Raw genomic sequence first — 19,601 nt, forward strand, 5'->3', positions numbered from 1 at the left:
GCACCGTCGTTGCACCAATGTACCTAACCATAAACATCAATGCCTTTATTTAAAATCAATACACAAGTATATATTTTTAAACCTGCATATTGAGTTAATATTGCCTGCTAACATGAATTTCTTATAACTAGGGAAATTGTCACTTCTCTTGCGTTCCGTGCAAGCAGTCAGGGTATATGCAGCAGTTTGGGCCGCCTGGCTCATTGCGAACTGTGTGAAGTCCATTTATTCCTAACAAAGGCCGTAATTAATTTGCCAGAATTGTCCTTAATTATGACATAACATTGAAGTTTGTACAATGTAACAGCAATATTTAGACTTAGGGATGCCATCCGTTAGATAAAATACGGAACGGTTCCGTATTTCACTGAAAGAATAAACGTTTTATTTTAGAAATTATAGTTTCCGGATTTGACCATATTAATGACCTAAGGCTCGTATTTCTGTGTGTTATTATGTTATAATTAAGTCTATGATTTGATATTTGATAGAGCAGTCTGACTGAGCAGCAGCAGGCTCGTAAGCATTCATTCAAACAGCACTTTCGTGCATTTGCCAGCAGCTCAAGCATTGCGCTGTTTATGATTTCAAGCTTATCAACTTCCGAGATTAGGCTGGTGTAACCGATGTGAAATGGCTAGCTAGTTAGCGGTTTGCGCGCTAATAGCATTTCAAACGTCACTCGCTCTGAGACTTGGAGTAGTTGTTCCCCTTGCTCTGCAAGGACCGCGGCTTTTGTGGAGCGATGGGTAACGATGCTTCGAGGGTGGCTGTTGTCGATGTGTTCCTGGTTCGAGCCCAGGTAGGGGCGAGGAGAGGGACGGAAGCTATACTGTTACACTGGCAATACTAAAGTGCCTATAAGAACATCCAATAATCAAAGGTATATGAAATACAAATCGTATAGAGAGAAATAGTCCTATAATTCCTATAATAACCTCAACCTAAAACTTCTTACCTGGGAATATTGAAGACTCATGTTAAAAGGAACCACCAGCTTTAATATGTTCTCATGTTCTGAGCAAGGAACTTAAACGTTAGCTTTTTTACATGGCACATATTGCACTTTTACTTTCTTCTCCAACACTTTGTTTTTGCATTATTTAAACCAAATTGAACATGTTTCATTATTTATTTGAGGCTAAATTGATTTGATTGATGTATTATATTAAGTTAAAATAAAAGTGTTCATTCAGTATTGTTGTAATTGCCATTATTACAAATAAAAAAATAAATGTATAAAAAATTATTGGCCGATTTAATCGGTATCGGCTTTTGTCGGTCCTTCAATAATCGTTATCGTTATCGGCGTTGAAAAATCCTAATCGGTCGACCTCTACAGTAGAGGGTGAAGAAGCCTGCCCTGGGGATATGTTCTGAGAATGTGCTGTGCTAGTCTCTGTAATTGTCTCAAATAACTCATCTATATAAGAAAATAATTAGAACTGCATGCAAAATATTTACCATGAAAGATTCTTAAGCAAACAACCCAATCATTAATTGGGAGTCAGATGAACTACTGTTCTGTGGTTGGGGAAATGCATCCGCAAGTGAGATTAGGAGGCTGCAGATTGCCCAGAATAAAGCAGCAAGGATTGTTCTAAGGTAGAAATATGATTATTCTGTTGTAGTCATGCACAATGCTCTTGGGTGGTCATCAATCAACAAGATTATTGAGGAGAAAAAACATGCTTATTTTATTTCATAATGTACATCATTTAAATGGCCAAACTTCATTCACAACAGGATTCATTTGGTAAGAGACAGACATTCAGGCAATACTAGGAATAGATTGTCCACCACCTACAGTATGTCTGATCCCGGCAGAGAAGAGAAATAGGCAAAATAACATTTAGATTCAGAGCAATAAAGAAAATTAATAATTTATCTGAGCAAACCAGAAACCTATCAATATCTAAATTCAAACAATACTTTAGAGCCACTTAAATATAATAAATTCGAAGATTGTGCATGACTCTGGTAGATGAAGGAACCAATCTATATTTTCAGTGTCTCAGTATTTATCTGGTCAATATGTCAGTTTGTAACAGTGTGTTATATGTGAAAATATGATTGTATTATAAATTGTATTTTAATGTTTAAGGACTTAGTCCGAATGAGGACAAAATGAGATTAAAATAAAATCAAGTGTGCCAGCTTGTCGGGTCAGCACGCCAGAGAGTGCCTTATGTGCAATTTCCAGCTTGTCCATTATTCTCCTTCTTATTCCAGCTCCTCTGTCCTCCTCAATGAAATCATTGAATTAGCTATGTTATTAAACAATCCAGTGATTTATGATATGTCAAAATGATGGACTAGTGAGTCCTTTAGGTCATGGGCCAAGTCCATTAAATAAGACTCAGTCCTCATGACCTGGAGGGCTAAGTGGCCAGGCTCTCTCTCTCTCAGCTGGATTTTTACTGTAAGGACCCTCTTAACACAGCAGATGAAAATGAACCTTTGTATCAGTAACGTTGAACATTAATCACATGCCTATTACATTTTAACAAAGGCTTTTAATTGCCTATGTCCCTAATTTTAGATATAGAACTTTAAATAGTTGAATCGTTTCCAGTTAGGTTTTAGTCATATTGTACTTACTGTAGGAAACTTGTCGTAGCAGTTTAACCAATGCTGACTGTTGTAGCAGTTTAACCAATACTGACTGTTGTTGTGAGTGGTTCCATATATTGACAGCATGGTTCCTGTGTTCCTCTCCAGTGTTCTGAAGCACTCTGTGGACGCTACCTTAGAGGACCAGGGTCCCAGTCCAGGCTACCGTATAGAGATCTCCATCTTCTACGTGGTCTACTTCGTGGTCTTTCCCTTCTTCTTCGTCAACATCTTTGTGGCCTTGATCATCATTACCTTCCAGGAGCAAGGGGACAAGGCCATGTCAGAGTGCAGCCTGGAGAAAAATGAGGTACAGCACGGGAGAAAACTCACTTTGAAGCAAAGCAATAACAATTCATATTTCTTCCAAGTATACTTTCTCCATTTGTGACGTGTTGGTCATCAGTGCCCTGTGCAGTGCAAAGCTCACTATGCTCTTTAGATGTTACCACCCTTACATAATGCTGAGTACTCAGTGCAGGTACAATCTTTCTCTCACTGCTGCTGCTGTTTTTTATGCTGGGTTCAGTTGTGCGTGTTGAGGCGGTGAGGCTGCAGTGGATCCTGCAGTAGCAACAGATGCACTACAGCCTCCCAGGTGAGGGCCAGTGTGACAGGTCCACAATTCATTCTGGAGCCCCATCTGTGGTTCCACAGGCGGACACCAACCCAGCGAGCCATCCCCTATCCCCCTACTTCATGTCTACCAGGACCCCATTAGGCAACCACAGATAGATATACAGTATCTCCCTCCGTCCCTATTCTGAACTAACACAACAGATACGTCTCCCTGTGTCTGTTTGTATGCTAACCTAACCTGACTCGGCTAACTGGAGCCAGAGTACAGCCAGGAGGAGCTAGCCAAGTATCCATCCTCTGGATTCAGACATCTCCTCTGCACACTGCTCTGATAGAATCAGGAGTCTCTGCTTGCTCTCGTAAGATATGCGTTGTTTTCTTCACGGTATTTCCTTCTGAGTTGATGATGCAGATTCAGTGGTCCTGATGAAGGTAATGGTTGAAAGAGTGATGGATTGACAACTGGTGATTGGTGCTGATGGTCATGATGATGAGGAAATGGATGGTGAATTTGAAAGGGAACATTGGACGCATGTAATTTCCGTCACATTCTTTTCAGAGGGCCTGCATTGACTTTGCCATCAACGCCAAGCCACTGACGCGTTACATGCCAGAGAACGTGCAGTCCTTCCAGTATCGGATGTGGAAGTTTGTGGTGTCACCCCCGTTTGAGTACGCCATTATGATCATGATCGCCCTGAACACCGTGGTGCTCATGATGAAGGTTGGTACAGTCCATCTCAGTCACCAAAAAATACAGTAGGATATAACTATGGCCTGGAGTTTTTCCTTGTCTAATTGCGTGGTCAGGAAAAACTCCTACTCACACAGTGTTGATGTTTTAGGAGGTAAAGTAGCTATCTGCTTATTAAGTTTCTCATTCTCTCTCTCTCTCTCTCTCTCTCTCTCTCTCTCTCTCTCTCTCTCTCTCTCTCTCTCTCTCTCTCACACATTCTTTCTCACTCTCACTCTATCTCACTCCCTCACCCACACTGCACCAGTTCCATGGAGCTCCAGACTTCTACGAAGCCATGTTGAAGCACTTCAACATCGTCTTCACTGCCCTCTTCTCTCTGGAGTGCATTCTGAAGATCATCGCCTTCGGACCACTGGTGGGTTTACTGTCCTCCTTCCTGTTTATCTGCATGCTATCAATACGGCAAAGGTTTTCAATGATTTGAAGGTTATTGAATTCATGCCCTGCATGCCTTGAGTTTGTGAGTGATTTTCAATCCCTTCTCATTCCAGAACTATCTGAAGGATGCCTGGAACGTGTTTGACTTTGTGACCGTGCTGGGAAGTATAACTGACATCGTGGTCACAGAAATTAATGTAAGCTAAGAAATCAGCAGAGCACACAATGTGCTTTTTCCACCTTCCTCTATATACATTACAATACATGGTAGCCCTTTCCTGCAGTCAATGACCAAATCGCCCTCTAGTGGCCTCATGGGTGGAATGTTATTCATATTTTTCATAATTTCATAAATAATAAACATGTCGTTTTCAAACACCGAAAATCTGGTGTTTCTATGTCAAACGGTTTTGTATTTTTTTTTTTGTCTATGTTGTATATAAAGTATTATATTTGGATGTAAACCAAAATTGAATACATTTCAACTCTATATCTGCCATAGTGTCTTATTTTTAAGCTCGTAACCATTTGTGTGAGGTGTATACTTTTGTTTCGAGGTAGATTTGTTTAAGACTACCAAGAAACACTCTGTGTGGCCCTGATTTATCCCACTGCAGTAAAAGGTTAATACGGCAGAGTATTGGTAGTTTAGTGACATCCAGAGACATAAGGCTGTATAGACAGTTTGTGTAAACAGAGTGGGCTTGACCTGTACACAGGCTCAACCCTGATGTGCTGAATAGCCATCTCAGCAAAGATGGCTTTGCTCGGGCCCAGAGGGGGAGAGAAGGAGAGAAAGAGTTTGTGAACAGAGCTACATGTTAACATTATTGATTATTCACTGATGCCTGGTATGGGCTCTGAGTGAGAACGTGAGGCAGTTCAGCTGAGTGCAACAGGGGATGGGATTTGTGTGTATCATTACCATCTCCTAGTCATATTATGAGCAATTCTATGTGAATCATTCAACATGTTTCTGTCAGTCCCTGTAGTACTTTTTAATGTTCTCCTACTGTGGTGATACAATATCTTTATCTGTCCAGTATCCTACAGTATCTGTATCATTGTCCAATGCTCTGACTGATTTAAGTGTGTGTTTTGAGCTTACAGGCTTTGTCATTACTGTTTCTATTTTTCTCTCTTTTCCTTGTTTCTCTCTCTGTCTTTCTTTCTCTCCCTCTCACCCTCTCCCTGTCGTCCTTTCTGCATTGTCCTCTTGTTGAATGTCTTCACTGATGTGTCCACCACCTGCTACGGCTAAACAACTGCTCTTATAGACAACGGTGAGTGCAGTGGTGTAAAAATACTTTAAAGTACCACTTAAGTCGTTTTTTGGGGTATCTCTACTCTACTATTTATATTTTTGACAACTTTTACTTTTACTACATTCCTAAAGAAAATTATGTACTTTTTACTCTATACATTTATCCTGACACCCAAAAGTACTCGTTACATTTTGAATGCTTAGCAGGACAGGAAAATTGACAAATTCATGCACTTATCAAGAGAACATCCCTGGTCATCGCTAATGCCTCTGATCTGGTGGGTTCACTAAACACTTATGCATCGTTTATAAATGATGTCTGAGTGTTGGAGTGTTCCCCTGGCTATCCGTAAATAAAAAAACTAGACAATGTGGCCGTCTGGTTTGCTTAATATAGGGAATTTTAAATGATTTATACTTTTACTTTCAATACTTAAGTATATTTTAGCAATTACATTTACTTTTGATTCTTAAGTATATTTAAAACCAAATACTTTTAGACTTTTACTAAAGTAGTATTTTACTGGGTGACTTTCTCTTTTACTTGAGTCATTTTCTATGAAGGTATCTTTACGTTTACTCAAGAATGACATTTGGGTACTTTTTCCACCACTGGGTGAATGACTACTCCTCCTGTCCCATTGCTTTTTCTCCTTCCAGTCTTTACATTATCTACAGCACTGTGTGTACTGATCTGTGTGGCTGCATTGTTTGGCCTCTGTCAGCAAGCTGAAACTGGACCAACCAAATACAATCATGTTATTTATCTGCATTATTGTCGTTATGTAGTGATCTGGGGTCATGTTTTGAATGCCTCCAGTGAATGGGCTGTAAGGTTTTTGTCCCCCGGCCCCACAGGACCGGCTTTTGAACCTGAGTTTTCTGAGGCTGTTCAGAGCAGCTCGTCTCATCAAACTTCTGAGGCAAGGCTACACCATCCGTATCCTGTTGTGGACCTTCGTCCAGTCCTTTAAGGTGACACACACACAAACACCTGCACACACAGACAAACAGACACACACCCACACACACATACACACCTCACCCACTGCCATGGGCCTAATGATCCCACCCACTCAAGCCTAAAGAATCCTCTACTTCCAGGCCCTGCCCTATGTTTGCCTTCTGATAGCAATGCTGTTCTTCATCTATGCCATCATCGGTATGCAGGTGGGTGCTGCTTCCATTATCTCCTTAAATGTTTCCTCAAAATAATTTGATTATACATGCCTACAGACTAATGGTGTGAAATTGTGTTTTTTATTGAATAAGAACATTGTTATACAATGTAAGGCATTTACTGTCATGATCTGTGGGTATAATCGATCCCTTACTTTTCCAGGTGTTCGGAAACATTGAGCTCAACGAGGACACATCCATCACTCACCACAACAACTTCCGCACTTTTCTTCAGGCTCTCATGCTACTGTTCAGGTATATACATTATTAAATGACCCTGTCCCTGTTTCTCTCCCCCTCCCCTCCCCTCCCCTCCCCTCCCCTCCTCCTGAAGGATCCTCCACCATAGTTGGAACAGGAACTGGGAACATGTTTTAGTACACTGTGAACATATTCCAAATTACTCAAAATGTATCTTTTTTGTTGTTGCTGTATGTCACTATTTCTGTCTGTCCATTGTCTGTCCATTGTCTGTCTGTCCACCCCTGTGTTCTCCAGGAGTGCCACAGGGGAGGCGTGGCATGAGATCATGCTGTCGTGTTTGAGTCACAGAGCCTGTGATGAGAGGTCAGGCAACCTGGGGAAGGAGTGTGGCAGTGACTTTGCCTATTTCTACTTTGTGTCCTTCATCTTCCTCTGCTCTTTCCTGGTTAGTACTGATGTCATCCACATACACACATAACCGTTAGATTTGTGTTGATGTGCAGCACAGGAGGTTGGTGGCACCTTCATTGGGGAGGACGTGCTCATGGTAATGACTGACGTGAAATGGTATCAAATACATCAAACACATGGTTTCCATTTACTCAGTTCCAGCCATTATTATGAGCCGTCCTTCCCTCAGCAGCCTCCACTGATGTGCAGTCTGGTAATAAGTGATGTTAACTTTAGGCAATGGTCTGAAACGTAGGATTAGTAGTTACCTAATGTTATGCAAAACTATTTAAATACAAAAAAAGATTTGATTTGACCTCATGTTATGCAAAACTATTTAAATACAAAAAAAATGATTTGATTTGACCTAATGTTATGCAAAACTATTTAGCTGTCTATTTTGTTGTCATACTGTGTCTATTCCTATAAATCCTTGTTAAACCTCTCTTCCAGATGCTTAATCTGTTTGTGGCTGTGATCATGGATAACTTTGAATACCTGACTCGAGACTCTTCTATACTGGGGCCTCATCATCTGGATGAGTTCATCCGTGTTTGGGCTGAGTACGACCCTGCTGCCTGGTATGTGTTTCTCTTTCCCTCCCTCCATTTGGCTGGCTGGGGCTCCTACTGTATCTCACCCAGTCAGAGTGGAATCTAGTATTACTGCTACTAGTATGGAGGGGACTGACTGACACTGCCTGACACTTTGTGACTGTCTGACAATCCTCTATGTAGATCGTATGATAGCATACCTCCTAGTACGCAGTCAGCCCTCTGATTATCATTGTTCTCTTGAAGCTGAAGTTGTTGTTTCTATATATCTGCTTGTTCTTTTTGCAGCGGACGGATTCGCTATAACGATATGTACAACTTGTTACGAATTATCTCGCCCCCCCTTGGCTTAGGGAAGAACTGCCCTAATAGGGTAGCGTACAAGGTTAGCAACCCCAGAACATTTCCTCCACAAGGGTGCTTTGTGTTCCTATGCCAAGAGACGAAACTGAATGGCTGTGCACCAATGACTCGCCTACACACTAGCACCTGCCCTTCTAGACTGACTGGCTTTGGTTAATGACGCCGGACAGGAAACAAAGCTTTCAAAGCCCCAACTTTGCCTGACATTGGAATCCCTACGCAATGCCTACTTTCTATATGGTAGGTCGAGGTATAAAGTGAGGTAAAGGTCGAGGTACAGACATTCTGGTCTGTACCTGGTCCGTCTCCTATCTATGTACAGTTAGATTAAACATTAATCACTGATATTTTGTCCCAAATTGATCATTTGATTCAGATCTTGAAAACATCTGAATTGGATCAACATATTTACATACTGTAATGTGTTTTTGGGATCCTAGACGTAAACGTTGTAAAGAGAAGAGAAGGCTTTAATTAATTCTGGCATTGATACCTTTGTTTCCGTGCTCTTGGTGAACCCCCCCCCCCCCCCTGGATGTCTCTCAGCATGCGGAAGCAGACATCCTCACTACGTACGATGCTGTCATTCTCTCCCCATTAGCATCCTGTGTGTTCTGCTTCTCACTACAGACTCACTCTTCCATTCCATGTCTCCCCTCAGGGATCTGAGCAGCTCACTTCTTCCTGAGCTGAGTTTACCACCGCACTGATGCATCCCTGGTCCACCGTGACCAAAGATGGCATCCATCTCCATGTCACTACTGGAAATCTAAATAACACAGATTTCTGTTTTTTGTTTTTTCCTTTTGGTTAATTTTGTATTTATTTTTTCCTTTGTGTTCCTCTCCTCCTTCTCTAACTTCCCTATTCTTCTATATTTGTTTTTTTGTTTTTGTTTCCTACTCTGTGAAGTGGCCGTATCAAGTACCTCGATATGTATCAGATTCTCCTCCACATGTCCCCACCCTTAGGTTTGGGAAAGAAATGTCCGCCAAGAGTCGCCTACAAGGTAGCCACGCCCTCTGCTTGACCTGTCTTCCCGTTGGCTTAACCTCCTGCCAATCTCTGTGCTCTGCAGTGTTCTCTTGTTTCTTTTGTTTGTTTTGCTAGCGCTCTGATCTTTTTGGTGTAGCCCCCCACCTCCCTCCCCCTCTTTCTTTGGGCATAGCTACTTTCTTTGGAGCAAGCTCAGCTGGTGTGGTGATGTCCACTAAAGGCAGAGAGAAACAGTAGACCATGAGATACATACAGTATCAACACTATGTGAACGCTTGTTACTAAGCATTTTGTTACATTTACATTAGTAGGTGTTAAACTCTGAAAATATGGATAATAAATACATCATTAGATTTCATATAATCCATTCTCTGTCATTTAATACATCCAACACAGCAGACATGCACAGATTAATAATTGGAATAATCTGTATATGTTATTTTACAATGCATACAAAAAGTAATATTAGACCAATCGAGCACTGTCCCCAGACAATTTCAATCATGTATCAATCAATATACAGTCTTATTTGAAAGGGGTTTAGTATTGCTCTCCCTCTCCCTTACCTTATTTTAGTCTATCCCCTGAGTTGTGTGCCTACTGAGGGTTTTTGTCTTGCCAGTGTGTGTGGCTTCTGTGTGTTTTACTCCCTCTGTTTCTGTCTCATTCGCTCTCATCCTGTCTTTCATCTCTACTTTCTCTCTATCGATGCGTGTTCCCATGTGTGGGTAGGTGTGTTTGTCTCACCCCTCCCCTCCTCTCCTCTCTCATTCTGACTTGGGTCAGCCTTACTTTTGCACTGCCTCTGATAGTAGGTGAATGCTTTTTGTGTTCAGGGGAGCTCAACTCTACCACAATAGCTTAAATATCAAACATAGTGCTATGTGTGCATGTAGTGGTGTAGTTATCATCCCTTTGATAAGCAGTTCAGGTTATTTTGTGTGTGACACGTGATTTTTCTGTAGATGCTAGGTCTTAGTCCTCAAGATGTTATTGACTTGAGCAGGACTGATTCTTTTTATGATTGTTAGGAGGCAACCACAGAGTCGAGCTCCTGAGATCTTTGAGGCACTTCCATGGTTATGCGTACATGCCTTTTCTCACCATTATTTTGATCAATGTCAGTCTTGCACCGGTGCACTTTGACTTGCAGCATAGTGCATACTGTAGCCAATAGCAGTGAATGTCAATGTTTAGTTTGTCTCCTTGTTGTACTAGTTGAGAAAACGTTTTGTGTGCTGTAGTTAAATTATCCCGACCAAATCCTAAAACCTTCCATATGATTAATTTACAAGACCAAATCTGAAGAACAAACAATCACAACTTATTGTATTGTTGAAATAAAAGCATGGTAAAGCACTCAATATACTCTACATGAGTCCTCTGTGAATATTACCAGCAGCACACAGTCTGGTTTCTCCTGATTGGCCAATGGTCTGGCTGAAGTGTTAACAGTAAAAGTGTGTTCTAACCTTCCCCTCCGTCCACACACTCTCTCCAGCGGCTACTCAAGATGAACATGCCCATCGCCGATGACAACACAGTCCACTTCACCTCTACACTCATGGCCCTGATCCGGACGGCCCTGGAGATCAAACTGGCCTCAGGTCAGACAGCTCTGTCCCCTATCTTTCCCTGTTCTCTGCACTCTCCCCTGTCCCCTCTCTTTCCCTATTCTCTTCCCTTCTCCCCTGTCCCTTCTCTTCCCTTCTCCCCTGTCCCCTCTCTCTCCCTATCCTCTGCCCCCCTCCCCCTTCCCCTGTCCCCCCCGCCCCCTCTCTCTCCCTCCTCCCTGTCCCCCTCCTCTGTTCCCTTTCCCTCCCTATCCTGTGCCCCCTCTTGCCTGTCCACTCACCCCTCTCTTTTCTCCCTCCCTATCCCTGCTCTGTCAGCTGCTGGGTGTCTGCTAAAATTCCACTGCCCAACACACTCTTGGAATGTGTGATACATGATAGGAGCGGTGCATACTGTGCCTCTGGAATCTATCCTTCACTTTTAATGAGGCCAACTTGATTAGATCCCTACAAATCATCTGGGCTAGACAATCTGGACCCTCTCTTTCTAAAATGATCAGCCGAAATTGTTGCAACCCCTATTACTAGCCTGTTCAACCTCTCTTTCGTATCATCTGAGATCTCCAAAGATTGGAAAGATGCCACGGTCATCCCCCCTCTTCAAAGGGGGAGACACTCTAGACCCAAACTGTTATAGACCTATATCCATCCTGCCCTGCCTTTCTAAAATCTTCGAAAGCCAAGTTAACAAACAGATCACCGACCATTTCGAATCCCATCGTACCTTCTCTACTATGCAATCTGGTTTCCGAGCTGGTCATGGGTGCACCTCAGCCACGCTCAAGGCCCTAAATGATATCATAACCGCCATCGATAAAAGACAGTACTGTGCAGCCATCTTCATCGACCTGACCAAGGATTTCGACTCTGTCAATCACCACATTCTTATCGGCAGACTCAACAGCCTTGGTTTCTCAAATGACTGCCTCGCCTGGTTCACCAACTACTTCTCAGACAGAGTTCAGTGTGTCAAATCGGAGGACCTGTTGTCCGGACCTCTGGCAGTCTCTATGTGGGTGCCACAGGGTGCAATTCTCGGGCCGACTCTTTTCTCTGTATATATCAATGATGTCGCTCTTGCTGCTGGTGATTCTATGATCCACCTCTACGCAGACGACACCATTTTGTATACATCTGGCCCTTCTTTGGACACTGTGTTAACAAACCTCCAAACGAGCTTCAATGCCATACAACACTCTTTCAGTGGCCTCCAACTGCTTTAAAATGCTAGTAAAACTAAATGCATCCTCTTCAACCTATTGCTTCCCGCACCCGCCCGCCCGACTAGCATCACTACTCTAAGACGGTTCTGACTTAGAATATGTGGACAACTACAAATACTGTACCTAGGTGTCTGGTTAGACTGTAAACTCTCCTTCCAGACTCACATTAAGCATCTCCAATCAAACATTTAATCTAGAGTCGGCTTCCTATTTCGCAAACAAAGCCTCCTTCACTCATGCTGCCAAACATACCCTCGTAAAACTGACTATCCTACCAATCCATGACTTCGGCGATGTCATTTACAAAATAGCCTCCAACAAAAAACATGAGTTGTAAATGTTAAATGTAGCTTGTTGTCTTCACAGACAGACAGACAGACAGACAGACAGACAGACAGACAGACAGACAGACAGACAGACAGACAGACAGACAGACACAGACAGACAGACAGACAGACAGACAGACAGACAGACAGACAGACAGACAGACAGACAGACAGACAGACAGACAGACAGACAGACAGACAGACGTTATGTCCCCTTGATGTGTAGCAGGTGCAAATGCTGCTTGTTTGTTGCTTACAGAGGGGTTTGCATTAGTAGATTTGGGTCCCATTTGGTCTCATTAGCCTACTCTGTGGTGGGCTTTGTGTTTAGGGCCTGCAGAGTGAAGGATGGCACAGTACATTATGCTTTTCTCTAGCTTCACTGCTCACTGCCGCTTTTAATGAGCTATTCTTTATTCTCTGTCTGCTTCACCTCCACAAAGACTCTAAAAACTCATGTTTACTTTCCTGTCTTTGTTGCTTGATGCTGTACTTCTTGAATTAGATCATTGTGTGTATTTGATGCTAGAAGATTCTATTTTCTCTTGTGATCTTCTCCTCAGGGATGGTTGCCCAGCGTCTCTCTGATGCTGAACTGAAGAAAGAGCTCTCACAGATTTGGCCAAGCCTCTCACAGAAGACTATGGATCTGTTGGTGACACCACACAAACGTAAGCACATCTGCATGGCAGTCCTCTCGGAAACTTGTCACTGATCCTTGTCCTTGTCACTGATATATTTCATCTTTACAAAAAGGATACTTGGAGTGTATCTTTTCATGCTACATCTTAAAGTGGCAAGCCCCAGACTCTTCACTCTGAAACAATATTACACATAGATTGCCATAACAACCAGAACCCTTGCTCTTACTTTGCCATCAGTTAAGATTCTAGTCGTTGGCTTTGTCTCCACTGACATCTTGTGGCAGGATCTAAGTATCTCATCTGAGAACAATGATATTCTAGACAGATGCTCCTTCTCTCAAGCCTGGCATGCACCAACTTTTTTCAAACAGCTAAATCACTCTTTGTTACAAGTGATACCTTTGGCTTGACTGAATTGTATTGGATATTAAGTGGCATCAAAGGGTTTGGATGAGACCAATAGAGATGGATGAGAAAGCAGTTTTCCTCACCCACTCCTTTCTGTCTCTCTTTCAGCCAATGAGCTTACTGTTGGGAAGGTGTATGCAGCCCTGATGATCTTTGACTACTACAAGCAGAACCGAGCCAAGAGGCTCAAGGAACAGCAACAGCAGCAGCAGCAACAGAAAGCTACTGGCTCCCAGGTAGCGCGCGCGCACACACACACACACACACACACACACACACACACACACACACACACACACACACACACACACACACACACACACACACACACACACACACACACACACACACACACACACACACACACACACACACACACACACACACACACACACACACACACACACACACACACACACACACACACACACACACACACACACACACACGAGAGTCACAAATCCCCCCCCATGAAAATGTCCTGCCAAAACCAATATGCGGATTCAAGTTTTGATTGATTATATTCTGAAGGTAGAGACCTAGATCAATATTGTGCAGTATGTTCAGTATATCAGCATCTTGCCGTCTTTCATCCACAGGGGAAGGTTAGGGCTCTGTTTAAACCAATGCTGCCCCTGACTCACAAGCAGGAAAAAGTGAAGGAGAAGGCCATGACCAACGTGGAGCCTCCCTGTGAGCTTCTGCCTCAGCCTCAGTCTCAGGCCCTACCTACACCCAGTTCCACCCTGCTCAACAACGGAGGCACACTGTGAGTTCACTAACATACAGCCAGTGGCCATGTCTCTCTTGTCTTGGGATAAAACACTATAATACTTTATAATTGTAAAGCTTTTAACTTTAAAACAATCAGATAATAGTTCTATGACTTCCTGTAAAACAGTGGCAAATGTAACTGAGTGGAGTGGACTATCCTGGCAAAAAGATGAAATAATAATAGAATGACAATAACATCTTCATCTGTTAATGTCTAATAATTCAGGCCAGGCCATGATGGCACCATGAAAGGATCATCCTCCTGGGTGTCAGAGAAGTCTAGAGAGGTCCACAGACCCAGGAATAAGACACCTGTCCAAGTGGGCCAGTCTGAGGATGTCCCAAACCTAACCATCCCCCAGGTACTGTAGCCAGGCCAGACTGCCCACTGCTTTGTTACACACACATGAACATCATGGCCTGCTACCTGCATTTTCTCTCCTGATGTATCTGTTCACAGTACTTTACTTGACTGGATGTACTTATCTCTGTGCAAGCACTTATTTGTGTGTGTGCATGCGTGCATTCGTGTATGTGTTCGTATGTGTGTGTTATGTCCCTCAGGAGTCAGTGGAGATGAGGAAGATGGACACCAGTTGCAGTACAGTGCCTGGTCCTGGGTCTGGACTGGAGAGCCAGGGAAGAGCTGTGTCCATGCCCCGCCTCAACGCGGAGCTGCAGGTACAGACACACCCTAACACACACACACACATCATTTGTGAAGCACAGCAGATGCTCCATGCCATAACTAAACTCTCTTAGGGAAAGCATGGTTGCATGGTGTTTCTCATTGGCTATACTGGGGGTAGATTACTATGGTCAGGTGGCCATCTCTATGGGGGGGTTGAATTACATTCGATATTACTGCAGTATAACTGCTGGGGAAAGAATGTATCCTTCAATTCGTCCCAAGAAATATAATCAGCTCCTCATTTCCTGAGTGATATTGATGTTAATCGATTGTTGTGTTTAAGTGCATTCCTTTCAGGTTAGAATGGATGTGTGTTGATCCTACTTTTAGTGCACAGAAGAAGTCCTGGAGAATTTGATTAGAGTCTGGCAGACCGCCAACTATTTGTACCGTATCGTTTTTCCTCTGCTGCCAACTGATTATAGTGGCTCAAAATGGATGGGTGTAGAAAATGAGAGGGGTGATCCCTCATGCGTTCAGGGAGGAAGAGAGTAATCATGTTACTATTGGATAGGGAATGTAAAGAGGGATAAATGGGATGAGAGGAGAAGAGGATTGCCTCGTGACCTGTTGTGTAATTTTTCTCACCTCTTCTAAGGGCAGGAAATCCTTCAACAATACAATTAGAGATGGCCTTTCTGAGATGGCTTGCTATTGTTAGAGTGAAATGGGGAGGCATGTACCCTGAACTCTACCCTGAAACAGATGATGGATTTACCTCTGTCTCCGGCTTGGTTTTCCATCGCTTAATTACATTTTCCCCCTTCCTTTTTGGGGCAATGCCTCATTTCCCTCTCCCTGGCGATGCCAGCACAATCAGGGCCGTAAATCTCCCAGCATGCCTCCACCTCCTCAACATCCTCTTTGTGCACTAGTGACATGTGACACCCAGGGCAGACATGAACCCTCACATGAAGCCTCTTGAAGAGGGAAAATGCCCCTTGTTTCATTTTCAAAGAAGCCCAGTGAGAAGCTAAGCCCAAATCCTTTTAAACTGGAGTGCTGGATGATAAGAGGCTGTACTTGTTGATTTAGTGGTTTCAGCACCTTTTAATATGTATGAAACCCTTTTGATTCCCTAGAGGCAGCTCTGGCCGATAGACTTGCCCCACCTGGCTCTCTGCCAGGTCAGTAGCTTGGCTCACAAGAACAAAAGCTAAAGAGACAGATATGTTTTCTAGGATATCTTACTATTAATGGTCAAGGGGTTATTGAGTATCAAAAGACATAAAGACATAGGGGAGTTCTGTCTGCTTGGAATGGGTAATTCTGTCTTATTGCCAGGTGCTGAAACACACAATGAGATATCACCTTCCTTTAAAAAGAGCATACTGAAAACCAAATTCCCTCAGTGGCCATTTAAACGTAATGATGTCATATTTACAAGCGGATCATTTATTTTCAATAAGCATGTTAAGACACCTGTCATTTTCCTGCTGCTTCTCCTTTATTCTTCTCCTAACTGTTCAATGTCACCTCTCTCCGTCTACCCTCCTATTGTCTCCGGTCTCTCTGGCCTGATGCTTTCCCATGGACCTCACCTCTTCCTCCTCCTCCACCTGTGCTGTGTGACAGAGGAGCAAGTCGCGCCACTCCCCGGGGACCCTGTTGGCAGTACGTAGCCCTGTCTCCTCTCCCTCATTATCTCCTCTGCACCTCCTCTACTTTGTTTGTTGATCCCAATGTACTAGTATGTGTTAAACTAGATTCTATTTAGTATTAACTGGCCGCACAGGTGTGTAAAATGGTAGGTTCTGCAAGCATATGATTGTACAGTATGTCAGTGTTTGACACTAGGTAGGACATTAACAACCCAGTATACATGTGTGTTCTATCATATACAATGTGGGGGATATACTGTGTGATTTTAGGATGAGAGTTAAGCTCACTGTAAAACTGTAAATCAAAGGTCTAGCCAGGTACAGTGTCTCGTCGAGGAGACTCTTCCTTTGATCCTTCGGTGGGGACTGTACAACACTAATTAAAACACAGCTGCTGATGCCAACCTGCTCTTAGATACCAAGCCCATGGAGTTTGTCAGTAGTAAACTAGTGATCTGATGGAGCTGTTTTGGAGAGAGAATGGTCTGCTGCTACAGGTGGAAACTTCTTCAGTTTCCTCTTTAATGCTCTTTCCTCAAGCAGGCATCTAAGACTTAGGGAAATTGGTAGTCGTGTCTATGATTTTACCAACAACAATCTAGGTAGGCTGCTATGTTTTTGAGGACAGTGAAAATGTGAGTAGTATCTTTTGCAGCAAGGCTCTGCAGGACAGATGTATCTCCACTAGGTGGAAATGGTGTTTCACAATGGAGTCAGAGAGCTGTAGAATACACCAGCGGAGGCTGGTGGGACGAGCTATAGGAGGACGGGCTCATTTTAATCCCTATTCCTTATGGACTAGTCAGTGATCCTTATTCCTCATGGACTAGTCAGTGATCCTTATTCCTCATGGACTAGTCAGTGATCCCTATTCCTGATGGACTAGTCAGTGATCCCTATTCCTCATGGACAAGTCAGTGATCCCCACCTATTCCTATTGGTCCCACACAGCCAGTTCCTGACTGCAGCCCAATGAAACGCTCTGCGTCCACCCACGCCCCCCAGCGCCCCCAGGAGGTGAACCTGCATGAATACACCCTGGAGAGGCCCAGCACCCAAGAAAGGCCTCACCATCACCACCACCACCACCGCTGCCACCACCACCGAGAGAGGGACAAGAAGCAGCGGTCACTGGACAGGACGCCAAGCACCATTGGTTAGTGCACAGACACACGCTATAAACACATCATGTTTTTAATGTGCAATTACAGGGATCTCTTTGTCATTGAAGTTACAGGGTGTTACAGGGTGTTATATGTTATACGAATGATGCCAATACCCTGATTACAACATGTGGGCATTTAACCATAAAGAACTGCAGCCCACTGTTCCCCCAGTGTTACTAGAATGTATAGCCCTCTCTGCCTCTCTTCCTCACTGCCGTACTGCCTCTCTTCCTCACTGCCTCACGGCCTCTTTTCCTCTCTTCCTCACTGCCTCTCTTCCTCACTGCCTCGCTGCCTCTCTTCCTCACTGCCTCGCTGCCTCTCTTCCTCACTGCCTTGCTGCCTCTCTTCCTCACTGCCTTGCTGCCTCTCTTCCTCACTGCCTTGCTGCCTCTCTTCCTCACTGCCTTGCTGCCTCTCTTCCTCACTGCCTTGCTGCCTCTCTTCCTCACTGCCTTACTGCCTCTCTTCCTCACTGTCTCGCTGCCTTACTGCCTCTCTTCCTTGCTGCCTCGCTGCCTTACGGTCTCACTGCCTCGCTGCCTCACTGCCTCACTGCTTTCCATCCAGTAAGAGTGTGAGAAGCAGACCACAACCCAGCTGGCTGGGGTTCATCTGTTATAGAGATCAGCACTATGCTCAATGGAGGCATCATTCAGGCCTGGGTGTTACAGTGGAGCTCTGCAGCTGATCTTTATTACACAGATAAAAGGGACTGACAGACCAAAGGCTACCCAATGACCTGCTAATTTATGGGCACCTCTTGTCTCAGCAGGGCAATGCTGAGGAGAGGATCATTTTTAGGGAAGAAAAGCCTGCTAGTAGTCTGTCCTTTGTACGCGTTTAAGAATCTTCTGTTTCAGAGTGAGGTAAAGAATGGGTGCAATCAGCTGTTGAATTGGGAATTCAGAGGTGGAGAGGGTTTAGGGTTGGGTTAGGTTGAGGCCAGGATTGAACATAGGCTAGGGTTGGAGTTAGGATTAGGCCAAGATTGGGGTAATGCTAAGATTAGGATTGGGCTAGGTTTGACCACATCCAACCCACATCCAAGCCTAACCCTAGTCTCAACCACAACTTCAACCCTAACTCTAGCTTCATGTCAACATCCCGGTTCAATCTTAACCCTGGCCTAACATTAACCCTGGTTTGTATTTCCACTAAGGTGCACCAGGAGACCCGGCTGCAGAGCCCTCGTCTAGAGACAGAGTGCAGGACCGCGGCCGCTCCCATGAGAGGAAGAACCACTCGACGGCGGGGGAGAAGCAGCGCTACTACTCTTGCGATCGCTACAGCAGCAGGGAACACTGCCACACCACCAAGTCTGCCACCACCAGCTGTGCCACCTCCCCCAGCGAGGTGCAGGAACCCAGCATCAACAAGCAGGTGGGAGGGCATGGACAGGGTAGGATAGGATATGGGCAGGGCAGGAAAGAGTATGGGTCTGGCAGCGTGGGGCATGGTATGATATGGACAGGGCATGGAAAGGAATCAGGGTATGCAATGAATAATACACACACTAGACATTATCAGTAAGTTTATGTCTGTCTGATTTAGTACAGCACAGTGTATATTGTGTGCAACTCTCTTAGTGATGATCTGTCTGCTCTCTGTTTCTGTCTCCACTGAAACTCAACTTTCTCTTCTTTCTGCCCTTTAGTGCAACCACTCATGGCCTTTCAATTCTCTTTCCACTCTTCTTCTTCTTCACCATTTTCTGTCCATTTTGTCTGTCTTCTCCTATCTTTTTCCTCCCATCAATGACTGTCCTGTCCTTTCATCTCTCTGGCCTTCCTGGTTGTTTTGTCTGTCCTTTCCCACTATGCTCTCTCTCCTCACCATCTCTCCTCTTCCCTTCGT

The 19,601-nt window shown here is 44.0% G+C and overlaps 1 protein-coding gene across 1 annotated transcript in view; it reads left to right on the plus strand.

Annotated features, from left to right (window-relative positions):
- cacna1ba (calcium channel, voltage-dependent, N type, alpha 1B subunit, a) overlaps positions 1–19,601 on the plus strand; it is a 162,853-nt gene that overhangs the window by 139,499 nt on the left and 3,753 nt on the right. The window contains exons 30-49 of the mRNA XM_071403658.1: positions 2,722–2,923; positions 3,752–3,916; positions 4,194–4,304; positions 4,441–4,524; positions 5,605–5,610; positions 6,450–6,566; positions 6,696–6,761; positions 6,934–7,025; positions 7,269–7,419; positions 7,878–8,005; positions 8,267–8,363; positions 10,839–10,944; positions 13,024–13,131; positions 13,621–13,748; positions 14,112–14,281; positions 14,513–14,648; positions 14,851–14,967; positions 16,553–16,591; positions 17,530–17,734; positions 18,907–19,127. Of these exons, the coding sequence (XP_071259759.1) occupies positions 2,722–2,923; positions 3,752–3,916; positions 4,194–4,304; positions 4,441–4,524; positions 5,605–5,610; positions 6,450–6,566; positions 6,696–6,761; positions 6,934–7,025; positions 7,269–7,419; positions 7,878–8,005; positions 8,267–8,363; positions 10,839–10,944; positions 13,024–13,131; positions 13,621–13,748; positions 14,112–14,281; positions 14,513–14,648; positions 14,851–14,967; positions 16,553–16,591; positions 17,530–17,734; positions 18,907–19,127 (2,449 nt within the window). The remainder of the gene's footprint in view (positions 1–2,721; positions 2,924–3,751; positions 3,917–4,193; positions 4,305–4,440; positions 4,525–5,604; positions 5,611–6,449; positions 6,567–6,695; positions 6,762–6,933; positions 7,026–7,268; positions 7,420–7,877; positions 8,006–8,266; positions 8,364–10,838; positions 10,945–13,023; positions 13,132–13,620; positions 13,749–14,111; positions 14,282–14,512; positions 14,649–14,850; positions 14,968–16,552; positions 16,592–17,529; positions 17,735–18,906; positions 19,128–19,601) is intronic.

This window comes from Salvelinus alpinus, chromosome 5, assembly GCF_045679555.1.
Source record: "Salvelinus alpinus chromosome 5, SLU_Salpinus.1, whole genome shotgun sequence".
In the NCBI taxonomy this organism is placed as follows: Eukaryota; Metazoa; Chordata; class Actinopteri; order Salmoniformes; family Salmonidae; genus Salvelinus; species Salvelinus alpinus.